The sequence below is a fragment of the Aquarana catesbeiana genome, linkage group LG02 (assembly GCF_042186555.1).
Source record: "Aquarana catesbeiana isolate 2022-GZ linkage group LG02, ASM4218655v1, whole genome shotgun sequence".
NCBI lineage: Eukaryota > Metazoa > Chordata > Amphibia > Anura > Ranidae > Aquarana > Aquarana catesbeiana.
Window position 1 is genome coordinate 99,272,543 of NC_133325.1, and position 14,671 is coordinate 99,287,213.

The 14,671-nt window shown below is 42.5% G+C and overlaps 1 protein-coding gene across 1 annotated transcript in view; it reads right to left on the reverse strand.

The window, feature by feature from the left end:
• Positions 1–6,477: 6,477 nt before the first annotated feature.
• Positions 6,478–14,671, reverse strand: part of NHLRC3 (NHL repeat containing 3) — a 28,792-nt gene continuing 20,598 nt past the window's right edge. The window contains exons 6-8 of the mRNA XM_073613278.1: positions 13,822–13,913; positions 11,403–11,515; positions 6,478–7,725 (exon numbers count right to left, since the gene is read on the reverse strand). Coding sequence (XP_073469379.1) covers positions 7,500–7,725; positions 11,403–11,515; positions 13,822–13,913 — 431 coding nt within the window. The 3' untranslated portion in view covers positions 6,478–7,499. The remainder of the gene's footprint in view (positions 7,726–11,402; positions 11,516–13,821; positions 13,914–14,671) is intronic.

Consider the following 14,671-nt stretch of genomic DNA (forward strand, 5'->3'; position numbering starts at 1 on the left):
AACATTTAGACAGGCCTGTGAAATACTGGGAGAATATAGTCTGGTCAGATGAGACCAAAAGACACCAAGACAAATAAGTTCAGAAATGAAGTTATGTGTAATAAAATGGAATGACACAGGGAAAAAGTATTGAACATGCTAACGGAAAATGTATTCACAACTTGGTACAAAATCCTTTGTTAGTAAAGACAGCTTCAAGATGCCTCCTGTACAGAGAAACTTGTTGCATGCATTGTTCAGGTCAGGTGTCATTTTGGTCCATTTTTCCACACAATCTTGAAGGTTCTTGAAGGCCTCATCTATCAACGCTGATCTTTAGTTCTTACCATAGATTTTCTATTGGATTCAAGTCAGGTGAGTGGCTGGACCATTCTAGCAGCTTTATTTTCTTTCTTTGAAACCAATTGAGAGTTTACTTGGCCTTAATGTTTGAGATCATTGTCTTGCTGAAATGTCCATCCTTGTTTCATCTTCATCATCCTGGTAGATGGCAGATTTTTATCAAGAATGTCTTGGTACATTTTTCATCCTTCCTTCAATGACATGAAGTTTGCCAGTACCGTATGCTAAAAAACAGCCCCACACCATGATGTTCCCACCTCCAAACTTCACTGTTGGTATGGGGGTGTTTTTGGGGGTAATGTGCAGTGCCATTTGACCTCCACACATGGTGTGTATTATGGCATCCAAAGAGTAAAATTTTGGTCTCATCTGACCAGACTATATTCTCCCAGTATTTCACAGGCCTGTCTAAATGTTGTGCAGCAAACTTCAACATGCTTTTTCTTCAGCAATGGAGTCTTGCCTGGTGAGGATGCATACAGGCTATGGTGGTTGAATGCATTACTTATCGTTTTCTTTTAAACAATTGTACCTGCTAATAACAGACCTTTCCGAAGCTCTCCAAAAGTGAACCTTGGATCTTTGACAACTCGTCTTATAATTCACTCCTCTATCAGATATCTTGAGAGGAGCACCTGGTCATGGCTGGTTTATGGTGAAATAACGTTTATTCCACTTCTGGATTATGGCCCCAATAGTGCTCACGGTATATTCAGAAGTTTAGAAATCCTTCTGTAACCAATGCCATCAGTATGTTTTGCAACAATAAAGTTGCAAAGGTCTTGAGAGAGCTCTTTGCTTTTACCCATCATGCAATGTTTCTTGTGTGACACTTTGAGACAATGTAATGAGACACCTTTTTATAGGCCATCAGTTGAGACTGAATCAGCTGATATTAATTTGCACTGACAAGGGGCAGGACTGCTTTCTAATTACTGATAGATTTCAGCTGGTGTCTTGGTCCTCCATGCCTTTTTGCACCTCCCTTTCTTCATGTGTTCAATACTTTTCCCTATGTCATGCCATTTTATAACACATAACTTCATTTCTGAATGTATTTGTTTTGGTTTCTTTGTATGTATGGATTGCATGGGTTGTTACCGACATGTGGTGAAAATTTAATGTCAATAGCACCTTTAGAAATATATTTACCTAGAAAAATGGTGATGTGTTCAATACTTACTTTACCCGCTGTATAACCAAACAGTACTGTTAATATGTCGAGGGAATTTTAATTTTTAAAATGTTGTCACAGAACTGAAAAATGCATTTGTTTGCAATACCACCAAACAGGAGTAAAGAAGTCTACTAGCATCACAAGCATAGGGAAGAATGGAATTACAGTATCTCACAAAAGTAAATACACCCCTCAAAATTTTGTAAATATTTTATTCTATCTTTTCATGTGACAACACTGAAGAAATGACACGTTGCTACAATGTAAAGTAGTGAGTGTACAGCTTGTATAACAGTGTAAATGTGCTGTCCCCTCAAAATAACTCAACACACAGCCATTAATGTCTAAACCGCTGGCAACAAAAGTGAGTACACCCCTAAGTGAAAATGTCCAAATTGGGCCCAATTAGCCATTTCCCCTCCCTGGTGCCATGTGACTCATTAGTGTTACAAGGTCTCAGGTGTGAATGGGGAGCAGGTGTGTTAAATTTGGTGTTATTGCTCTCATTCTCTCATACTGGTCATTGGAAATTCAACATGGCACCTCATGGCAAAGAACTCTGAGGATCTGAAAAAAAAAGTCAATTGTTGCAATACATAAAGATGGCCTAGGCTATAAGAAGATTGGCAAGACCCTAAAACTGAGCTGCAGTACAATGCCCAAGACCATACAGCAGTTTAACAGGACAGGTTCCACTCAGAACAAGCCTTGCGATGGTCTGAAGAAGTTGAGTGCACATGCTCAGCGTCATATCCAGAGGTTGTCTTTGGGAAATAGACATATGAGTGCTGCCAGCATTGCTGCAGAGGTTGATGAGGGGTCTGTGATGGGGGGTCTGTGATGGGGAGATCTGTGATAGGAGGGTCTGTGATGGGGGTCTGTGATGGGGGTCTGTAATTGGTCAGGTCAGTCTGCGATGGGTCACTCTGTGATGGGGGGGGTCTGTGATGGGTCAGTCTGTGATGGGTCAGGTCAGTCTGTGATGTAAGGTCACAGTGTGATGGGGAGGGGCAGTCTGCGAAGGGTCAGGTCAGTCTGTGATGGGGAGTCTGTGATGGGGGTCAGTCTGTGATGGGTGGTCAGTCTGTGATGGGGGTATGTGATGGGTCAGGTCAGTCTGTGAGGGGGAATTTGTGATGGGGGTCAGTCTGATGGGGGTGTCTGTGATGGGTTGGGTCAGTCTGTGATGGGGGATCTGTGATGGGTCAATCTGTGATGGGTCAATCTGTGATAGGGGGTCTGTGATGGGTCAATCTGTGATGGGGGATCTGTGATGGGTCAGTCTGTGATGGGGGAGTCTGTGATGGGTCAGGTAAGTCTGTGTTGGGTCGGTCTGTGTTGGGTCGGTCTGTGATGGGTCAGGTCAGTCTGATGGGGGGGTCTGTGATGGGTCAGTCTGTGAGGGGGGGGTCTGTGATGGGTCAGTCTGTGATAGGGGGGTCAGTCTGTGATGGGTCAGGTCAGTCTGTGATGGGTCAGTCTGTGATGGGGGGTCACAGTGTGATGGGTCAGGTCAGTCTATGATGGGGGGGTCAGTCATGGGTCAGCTCAGTCTGTGATGGGGGGTCTGTGATGGCCGGGTCTGTGATGGGTCAGCTGAGTCTGTGATGGGTCAGTCTATAATGGGGGGCTTGTAATGTAAAGGGGGGGTGTGTGATGTGAAGGGCGGGACTGAGGACACTGATGTAAAAGGGAGGTTGTGATGTGATGAGGGGGGAGGGACTGAAGACATTTATAATTACCCTTGAGTGTATACTGAGGACAACTTGAGATACAGCCTGAAGGACAACAAAGCCCAGCCATCCATATAAGCGAGAAAGACTTCTGTTATGGGAGTCCATAGTATCTTGCACAATAAAATTTTTAATCTGCACTATGAAGATTGTGGAAACTTATGAAATTTATAAGGACTTTGTTTAAAGGGGTTGTAAACCCTCGTGTTTTTTACCTTAATGTATCCTATATGCATTAAGGTGAAAAAACTCTCACTGAGCAGCCCCCCAGCCCCCCGTTTTACTCACCTGAGCCCGTTCGTTCCCCCGCCGGAGACACGCTCTACCTCTCTGGCCGGGGTTCTCAGCTCTTGATTGGATAGATTGATAGCAGCGCAGCCATTGGCTTCCTCTGCTGTCAATCAAATCCGATGACACAGGCGCCGGGGAGCGGGGCCGAGTCCAGCATTCTGTGTCTATGGACGCAAATGCTGGACTCGGGAGCTCGCCCGCACGGTAACCCCCAGTGAGAGCGCTTCTCCTAGGGGGTTTACCGATGCAGGGAGGAGCCGCGAGCACCGTTGGGGGACCCCAAAAGACGATGATCGGGGGCAAACGAACTGCACAGTGGAGGTAAGTATGATACGTTTGTTATTTAAAAAACAAAACAAAAAAAAAAACAAGGGTTTACAACCCCTTTAATGTATTGTTATTTATTGAATTTATTTGATTAATTAGCCAGTTTATGTCGTACTATGTTAAATACCGTGTTATATTATATGAATTTATTGGCCACTGAATTTAATGTTGGGTAGCACTCTTACACTAATTTTCACTTTTAAAGACACAGTCACCTTTTAAGAGCAGCAACTTAAATAATTTTTGCACTTATTTATTTATGTTAATTTACACATATCCTTTAGAGCAGGAATGTATATCGGTATATCATCATAAACACTGTTATACCTATTCATTGATAATATAGAAGGTGGTCACATCCTATTGGAATGTCACAGTAGATAGTCAGAGACTTCAAACATACTATAGGAGATGGTCAGAGACTGTATATACCACAGGAGTTGGTTAGAGCCTATGGGGAAGTTACAGGAGATGGTCAGGGAATGCAGACGTTTCACAGGAGATGGCCAAAGCCTATGGGGTAATATTTACTTTGAATTAGGTAATGATGTGTACCCAGCTATTTACAGATTAACATATGGTCAGGGTTTACTGCTAATAAAGAAAGGAGACAATATCAACTGATGACATGACCAACTAATGAAAAAAAAACTTATCAAAAACAAACTGATAAGATGGCTGGGTGACATGATATAAATTGCTAATGTGGTTTAATTTGCATGGTAACAAATACCTTCCGGTTTCAATGTGGGAATTATTTATGTATTGTGCCAAGCTTGAATTTTTGTCTCACAGTTCAGAAAGTCACGAGAATATTCACACCTATTGCTGGTCCCAGTATGGTTAGATAGTTCATGGGTAGAGATAAATTTGAGATATGCTAGAGGACATAAACATTTTTATGCCTGATTTCAAAATGTGCAAAGAAAGAACTCAGTGGCAGAAGTAATTAAAACATCCTGCTGGAATGCAGATGACCACATGACCCAACATGCCACACCTCTCCTATGTGAGCCTGCTGGAAACCAGGGTTGTAAGGTAAGTATTTTTATATTTTTTGTGGTTTTAAAATGCTATTGCTTTTAGTTTATTGTTTTTTTTTTTTTGTTTTTTTGTTTTTGGAGGGTGCGGGCTGCAAGGCGTTTTCATGCAAGGTCAACTTTAATATGATCACAATCTATTACATCCATCCTGAACATCAAACTAAGGACCTGAAAATCAAGTGTAACGGTTGGAAAGTGCTCAGGACCTCAGACTGGGCAGAAGGTTTACCTACCAACAAGACAATGACCCTAAGCACACAGCTAAAATAACGAAGGAGTGGCAACACAACAACACCATGACTGTTCTTGAATGGCCCAGCCAGAGCCCTGACTTAAACCCAATTGAGCATCTCTGGAGAGACCTAAAAATGGCTGTCCACCAACGTTTACCATCCAACCTGACAGAACTGGAGAGGATCTGCAAGGAGGAATGGCAGAGGATCCCCAAATCCAGGTGTGAAAAACTTGTTGCAGCTTTCCCAAAAAGACTCATGGCTGTATTAGATCAAAAGGGTGCTTCTACCAAATACTGAGCAAAGGGCCTGAATACTTAGGACCATGTGATAGTTCAGTTTTCTTTTTTAATAAATCTGCAAAAATGTCAAATTCTGTGTTTTTCTGTCAATATGGGGTGCTGTGTGTACATTAATGAGGACAAAAATGAATTTAAATGATTTTAGCAAATGGCTGCAATATAACAAAGAGTGAAAAATTTAAGGGGGTCTGAATACTTTCCGTCCCCACTGTATCGCTGGGGCTCTCTGATGTTACTGATGAATGAATATTATCTTTCTGAGCTTCTGTGTGTATAACAGTAAATCTATCATTTCAACTACAAAATATTACTGAAACCCTGAGAATGTTGCTTTTACGGCAGATTAGTAAAACGTAGAGCTGCACAATTAATCGTTAAAAAATCGTGATCTCGATTCACCTCCTCTGACGATCTCTCCTGCTGAGTTTGAGGATTCTTTCATATAAACAAGTGGAGAGATTATCTGTTCACTCAGCTGTCAAAAGAAAACATCCAGGCAGTCTGCCAAGTTTAGAACTTGAAACATTGTATCTAACTTCCTTCTTAGATCAAAGGGATAAACTTCTCTGTGTAAACAAATAACCTGGGCAATCTGCCAAGCTTTAAACAAGCTGTAAATGCAGGAAGTTTAACCACTTAAAGTCTAAATCTTTTTCTGACACTTCTTTCTTAAGTTAAAATCAATATTTTTTGCTAAAAGAAATTACTTGGAACCCCCAGACATATATATATATATATATATAATTTTTTTTTTTTTTTTAGCAGAGACCCTAGGGAATAAAATGGCAATTGCTGCAATATTTTATGTCACACTGTATTTGCCCAGCGGTCTTTCAAATGCAATTTTTGGGAAAAAATACACTTCAATAAATAAATAAAAAGAAACAGTAAAGTTAGCGCAATTTTTTTTGTTTTAATGTGAAAGATGATGTTACGCCGCGAGAATCGTGAGAGAATCGTGATCTATCCTCTAAGCAAAAAAATCGTGATTCTCACTTTAACCAGAATCGTGCAGCTCTAGTAAAACGATTATTTCATCAAGGCATTTTTATTTTATTTTATACAAAGTATATTACTTTCATGAAATCTAGATGTTATGAAAGCAATTACAAACAATGCAATTTAATCAAAAAGTAACCCCTTGCTTTCAACAATAAGAAACATATCCTGATCTACAGAAAGCGATACTGTAACCTCCAGTGTGCAGGTACTGCCATAGCTCCCAATCAAAATCCCATTTCCCGCACGGAGAAAAAGCACCCCTTGCAGTGGGGGCTCCCTGCGCTGCAAGGGTTAAATGCTCATTAGATGTGGGGGTTGCTGAAGATTTAGAACTTACTGTAAACAATGCTCCAGCACGGTCCTTTCCTCCCTGAACCTATGGGCTGTGGGTGGTCCCTAAGCATACAATGCATGACTATTAGCCCTGCATTGCATGTGGAGGAGTCTGACATGTGATCGCGGCCTAGAGAGGAACCTTTGTGGGAGCTGTTGCCTGGATATAGGAACCCTATAGGAGTGAGGTGTAAAAAAAAGTATTACTCCTTATTCCTATGTCCCAAGACTTGATGAGCAATTAACTCCAGCTGTGTGAGGGTCATTTTGTTCTTGTGCCCAAAGTTGGGCTTTAAGAAAAGAAATCAAATGCATATAGCCTGACATTAGTCTGTTTTAATCTTGGTGTCAGTTCTTATCTTTGTTTATCCATGCTAAGCTGCTTGAAATATGCATTGTTCAGCCGATTGAAGGGTCCATGGAGAAGGCCTGCACCAGAGAGGTGAACTGGACAGCTGGCAGGAAAAATGGATTACAACCTTAGTTTGTCTCTGGAACAAAGTCTAAATTATTACAATTAGGCTTTTCATCAAAGCACAAGCTTCATTTAAGACTTTTCTTTGAAATTCTATGCTTGCTTGATCACGTTGGAGAATGTGTGGGACAAAACTCACACCGTTGACATTTCCCCAGAGTTTGATTGCAGTGCCCCAAAACAACGTAGGCCTTTACGGCAAAAAAATACAAATCCGCTCCAGGCTTAGCCCATTGCTCTTTCACACATATACATATCGTTGTACTTGCTGAGCACCAAGTTCCGCCACATAAACTGAACCAGTCGTTAGACTGACATCTAGAAGATGAGGCCGAACGCCGTCAGCCATCTGGATAGTGCTGACCACTTGGCATTGTCCAATCTGTCCTATAGGTGGGAAGAACAAAAACAGCAGGCGGCTTATGTTCAGCTGGGCCACGACTATATACTTCCTGTCCGCTGTTATCCTGCAACAACAACAGAAGAAATAACATCAGGAAGCTATTAGTTTAGCAAAACTGTATTTGTTAAAGCTGAGGTTTAGGTATGGCATGTACTCTATAATTACATTTAGCCAGTGTGGACCAACTTAATTATGTAGGTGCCATACCTGCGGGAACCCCTGTAGAAGATGAAAATCACTACAGTAGGCATTTCTACTACAGTGACCTTTCTTTTCCCTTCCCCTCTCTCTTAGTTCTGGGGTTAGTTAATATATGATAACATTATGTATACTATGTGTATGCTTTTTGCATTAAAATTATATGTATCTCTTGCTGTACAGGGAATTGGCATGTGTTTTTGCTTTCAGAATATACTTTGTCCTTTTGCATCTATATGTGAGATAGGAGGTGAGGAAGCGGTGACTCCACGAAACGCGTCAACCTCTTTTCCTGTCTCATCTATAACCACTATGGATTGTATCCATCAGGTGGAGAAGGATTGAGGGTATCAATGTATAGACACACAAAAGAAAAATGTTTTAGTGGATAAAATAAACATTTGTATACTTTTTAAATATAATCAATGTATTTTGTGCTTATTGGAGGGGTACTTAAAACCCTATCTATACATAGCTGTACCACTCATTGACACTGAGGAAGAAACCCTCAATTAGCACGTATATTTAACTCTCTGTATTTGTCCAGACTATTGTAAAATATTGAAAAAAGAATGCGCAAAAAAAAAAAAAAAAACTTGATGAGGGTTTTTAGGCCATTTTCCAATCTAAAATGACAAAAAAAGTTTTGGCTTTAGAATAACTTTAAACAGAAAGGCGTGATTACAGTGAAATACAGAGCTCCTTATAGTGGCTAATGTACAAACTTATTTTCTGGCTGACTTTGTGTCAACATACCTATGGGGTCAGGGGTTGGTGCTAACCTATATGTTTGCTGCCATAAAGCAAAGCTGAGAAAAGAAAACTACGTTAAGTTCTAGAAAACAATTTTCCATATTCCTGGCTCATCTCATGTCAGCATATGCATCGGTCAGCTCCTTCCCCTGACCCCATAATTATACTGATGTGTGGGAGAGCTAGGGAAACTAAATTATAGTGAGTACTAGAAAACTATTTTCTGTAATATTTATTGCAAAAAGAAAAATATGGGAGTACAAACTTGTAAAATGAATATAGGGTAAATACTGCAATAATAACATAAAAAGCATGCTCACTGTAAATACATCATACTTTCTAAATAATAACCAATCTGATCTGGCTTTCAGTTTAGTGTAGTCGGGATAATTAAAGGAGTTTCTGGCTGGCGTACAGAAATATGCTTATTCCTTTGGCATTATAGAAAACAGGGTTTTGTGTAGCTCAGCAGAACTCACTGAGTGTAAATTAAAGAATAACTCAATTTTTCCACACACTTTAAGTTCATTTGGGCCAAGCTGTATGTAGCCGTGGCTACATACAGCATACAGTGTTCTGGGTGCGAGCCAAGACTTCCTGTCTCATACCCGGAACACAGAAGAGTGCAGCCCAGCGGGCGCTCATCCGCTCAGAGAAAGCAATGTATTCTAGCAATGAATACAAAGCTTCCTCTGATTGGCTGAGTCAAGAGAGGCGGGCTGATGATGTCACAACCTCAGTGAAAGCTTTGTATTCATTGCTAGAATACATTGCTTGCTCTGAGCGGATGAGCGCCTGCTGCGCTGCACTCTTCTGTGTTCCGGGTATGAGACGGGAACACAGTTAGCTTTATGTAGCCGCAGCTACATACAGTTTATACCGCACATCCAGTGGCCTCACTGGTTAGTGAGGAACATACACTATATTACCAAAAGTATTGGGACGCCTGCCTTTACACATACAATTTAATGCCAGTCTTAGTCCGTAGGGTTCAATATTGAGTTGGCCCACCGTTTGCAGCTATAACAGCTTCAACTCTTCCGGGAAGGCTGTGTACAAGGTTTAGGAGTGTGTCTATGGGAATGTTTGGGCATTGATATTGGACAAGAAGGCCTGGCTCACAGTCTCCACTCTAATTCATCCCAAAGGTGTTCTATTGGGTTGAGGTCAGCACTCTGTGCAGGCCAGTCAAGTTCCTCCACCCCAAACTTGCTCATCCATGTCTTTATGGACCTTGCTTTGAGTACTCGTCCAAATAATTAGGTGGACGGGGGATTATGATGTGGGGTTGTTTTTCAGGGGTTGGGGTTAGCCCCTTAGTTCCAGGGAGGGGAACTCTTAAGGCGTCAATATACCAAGACATTTGGGACAATTTAATGCTCCCAACTTTGTGGGAACAGTTTGGGGACGGCCCCTTCCTGTTCCAACATGACTGCGCACCAGTGCACAAAGCAAGGTCCATAAAGACATGGATGAGTGGGTTTGGGGTGGAGAAACATTATTGGCCTGCACAGAGTCCTGACCTCAACCCAACAGAATGCCTTTGGGATGAATTAGAGCGGAGACTGCGAGCCAGGCCTTCTCGTCCACATCAGTGCCTGACCTCACCAATGCGCCTCAGAAAGAATGATCAAACATTCCCATAGACACACTCCTAAACCTTGTGGACAGCCTTCCCAGAAGAGTTGAAGCTGTTATAGCTGCAAAGGGTGGGCCAGCTCAATATTGAACCCTGTGGACTAAGATTGGGATGCCATTAAAGTTCATGTGCGTGTAAAGGCAGGTGTCCCAATATTTTTGGTAATATAGTGTAGTTCGTTTGGGCCAGTTTGGCCCAAATGACCTATGTAAAGTGTCTGGAAAAATTGAGTTCTTCTTTTAACATAAACCTAAACCTAAGTATAAAAATGAAGAAAATGCTGCTTATAATTAAGAAAGGGGAACTAGCCCCTTTTGTTAATTGGGAGCGATCAATTCTCTGTTCTGTGGCTGTGACAGATAGAGCACAAAGCACAGAGAAAAAGAAATAACTCCTGCGCACAAATGGATGACCAGACAGGTGATACAACGACACAGGCCTTGCTGTCTACATGGCTGGTGCGCCCATTTTTTTCTCTTCACAGAGAAAGGAAAGCTGAAGCTGCATGCTCTGATCTTTCTGCTTGTGCCCTCCCCTCGCTCAGCGCAGAGCAGGAGGGAGGAGGAGGCTTGTTAACTCTGCCAGCTCTGCTTGTGTAGTGTAATCACTGCATGAGCAGTGTGAGGGGTGTGAACTCTCTTCTGTAGACAGCTCACATCCCATATGACAAGGTCGCACCTGGTGGATATCTGTGGCAGTTTTCTATATGGAAAACTTCCGCATTCCCTCTGTTAATTAGGCGCAGACCTGTGCTAGTTTCTATTCCATTCTGCTATCCAAACTGGCTTAGGTGGTGCAGACAGACCTGAAACACATCTATCCGCTTAGTGAATGTGACATATGCCACTTCCAACATTATAATGATGCGGGGAGTTTAGTTTGTTCCTCTGAATGACTTTGAATGTCCAAGAAACTTTGTGCCATATTTTTAAACTCAGAAACAATGTTTCCAGAACCACCATAAGGATTACTTGTTCTATTGAGCCATTATTCCTGATAACAGATGGCAGTTTGTGTTTATGCACCACAAATGGTAAAATATAAATCTTTTGCAGCAATGAATGTTTTACAACATGACAGAACTTATTACTGAACAGCTGACAATACCCACTTTAGATCTCACATATTTTAAATAAATTGTCCAATTATACCTGACTGAGTAGGGCCCGTCTTCGGAGAAACAGGTGTCCCAGGTTCCAATCCATTCCCCAGTGACGCTATCAAACACCTGTATCCTTTTATTGCCCCGATCTGCAACCCAAACCTGTAGATGATCAGACAACAATCTTTCATCAGGACAGTTCCGTCTGGGAAATAAAACACTGATAAGCACTTATTTACACAAAAGCCAAATAATTTACTTATGACCACTTTTACACTTAGGTTGGGGGAGGTAAAAACATGAGGCAGCATTGGGGGAGTACACGCGTGTTGGCAGCGATGCTTTGCATTGTGTCAAGAATTATTCCCGTTGCTGCGTTCAGGGGGCAGTGCCGCTCACTGAACACAACCGATTCAACCAAATGTGGTTGCCCCGCCAACCACATGCAAAGCACAGTGCTGAAGGGTTAAAACAGGCAGTGAGGAAGTGTTTTAAATGCTCTCTGAAGAGTGATCGGAACACGAGCTGCTCTTCAGAGAGCATTGCTAGTGTAACCTAGCTCCATGTGTTTTTTTGGAATGCATGAGCAAACTGCACCTCCTGCAAACACACATAGAATATACAAACCCTATGTAGATAGTGTCCCTGCTGGGAACTGAAAACAGGACCTCAATGCTGCAAGAGAACCGCGCTTACCACTTTCCTACCCTGCTACCTATAGCACATGGGGGTACTTTTTCATCTGTTTAAAGAATAAATGGTTACAATAGATTAATTGGTGACTATATTTGCTTGCATGCAAACCACCCAGATGCTATAAGGCTGGGTTCACACTGATTTTAATTGAATGTGGGTTTCCCCGCATCCAATTCGCATGACAGGAGAGTGTGATCAGCTCTCAATGGAGCTGGTTGACACAACTCCGGGGCAGCCGCAGAGCGCACTGCAGAAGAGTCCTGTGCGTCTTCGGCTCCATTTCAGGTCCAAATTCAGGCAAAAATTTGGACCTACTTCCAACCTAAAATGGTGAACAGGGACGCACTGGACCCCCTGCTGTGCCCCGCAGCCACACATAGTGTGAACCCGGCCATACATTTTACTAATTTGCATGCAGCTGTATGACCGGTAATTAAAGGTATCTATAAACTAACATCAGGAGTCTGTTGTGGACTCCCAGCAATGCCGTATTCTATTATTCTCATTAAAGGATATGATGTGCATTTATTATTTTTTTTTAAGTGAACTTAGCCTTTAAAGGGTTAGTTCACCTTTACCTAAACACTGCCTGTGTACATAAGGGGTATCTGTAGATAAAAACAAACTGTGCCACTTTGACTAAAGTTGAATAATGCCCTTGCTGTAGGTGTAGGCCATTTACGTACCTCATAAGGGCTGACTGGAGAATTCCCAGGACGAGGCTTAGCTGTTACTGTTCACCTCCGGCTGAGCTCTTAAATGCTGAGCTCTTGTCCACTGCATTAAGGAAGCAGAGAAAACGCATGTGAGGGGGTTTGAATCAGAGAAAACTCACCCCTGTGATGGTGAAGGTGAACAGTAACAGCTGGGCCTCTTAGAAATGTCCTGGGAGTTTTCCAGTCAGGCTTCATGTGATACGTAAATGGCCTACACTTATCACAAGGGCATTTCAACTTTAATCAAACCTGCATAAATTGTAATTTTAGCTACAGACATCCCCTGTCTGCATAGGCAGTTTTTTGGTAAAGGTAAAATGTGCCTATATATACTAGTGCAGTGAATAGCAGTGGCAGCCGCTCATAAGGGGCGCTGCCCCCCCAATGCATGCGCCCGGCCCCTAATCTCCATTCAGGGCACCAGACGCATGGATTTCAATGGGGGTTTTTTTTTTTTTTGAAGCACGATTAAAGCCTGAGGCTCTAATTTGGCATTAAAAAGGGTGGGCTCGGGGCGCAAAGCACTGCGGGACAGGAAAGGAGCCAGGTTTGATTGCTGCTCAAAAAAAAAATGAGCAGCAGCCGCCACTGGTGAATAGTAATAGCTCTACAGATTGAAGAGGAAGTAAACTTCCTCAGCAAACCTTGACCTATAGGTAGGCCTATAATAAGGCTTACCTATAGGTATTGAAAATATCTCCTAAACATGTACAGCTTAGGAGAGATTTCCAGTGCATGCAGCCAGTGACATCACTGCCCATGGGTGCCGTTCCTTCCGAGCCTGTGCCGTGAATGGCAGCTCCTGCGCTGTGATGGCCGGTGCCCGCGAACCTGGAAGAAGCTCCAGTAAAGATGCCGGCCATGATAGCGGTGTGCGGGGCCCGCTGCAATAGCTTCGTTTTAAGGTAATCATTTCATAATGAGCTAGTATGCGATGCATACTAGCTCATTATGCCTTTGTCTTGTAGGTTTTTTTTTGGGGAGGGGGGGGATTTTTTTCAGAGGCTCTTTAATAGTAATATAGTTCTGGTGTCACAATAATCAAAGTAGCCTTACACGTCCAAATTCATCCACTGCGACACAATGAGGAATATAGAATTCACCAGGCTTTGTTCCATTACCTCCCAAAATCCATTCAACATTGAAATCTAAAGTAAAAAAATACATCAGTTAAAAAATAGAGAGCAGATTCTAGGCAGGTGGCAGAAACAAAAAGTATGAAATATCAATCTTTCTGTACTAACAAGAAAAATAGGATTTTTTAAGACAGCTTACCTGTAAAATCCTTTTCTTTCGATGGACATCACGGGACACAGAGCCACAGTAATTACTGATGGGTTATATAGGGTATCACTGGTGATTGGACACTGGCACACCCTATCAGAAAGTTCAACCCCCTATATAATCCCTCCCCTTGCAGGGATACCTCAGTTTTGTAGCCAAGCAATATAGTGTATTAGAAGAGGGGTGGGACCTCTGTGTCCCGTGATGTCCATCGAAAGAAAAGGATTTTACAGGTAAGCTGTCTTAAAAAATCCTATTTTCTTTCTCGAACATCACGGGACACAGAGCCTCAGTAGTTACTGATGGGATGTCCCAGAGCAATGCTATCTGAGGGGGGGGGGGGGAGGACTACGACCAAGTAGGGTGTAATCAGACCTGAGGACCTCGTACCGCTGCCTGCAGCACACTACGCCCTCATGCCTTTTCACATCCACCTGATAGAATCTGGTGAATGTATGGACTGAAGACCAGGTTACGGCCTTGCAGATCTGAGCCATAGAGGCCCGGTGATGCACTGCCCAAGAAGCACCAATAGCCCTTGTGGAATGTGCCCTGATCTGAAACGGAGGAATCTTCTGTTTCAACCCGTAAGCCTGAATAATCAACTGTTGAATCCATTTAG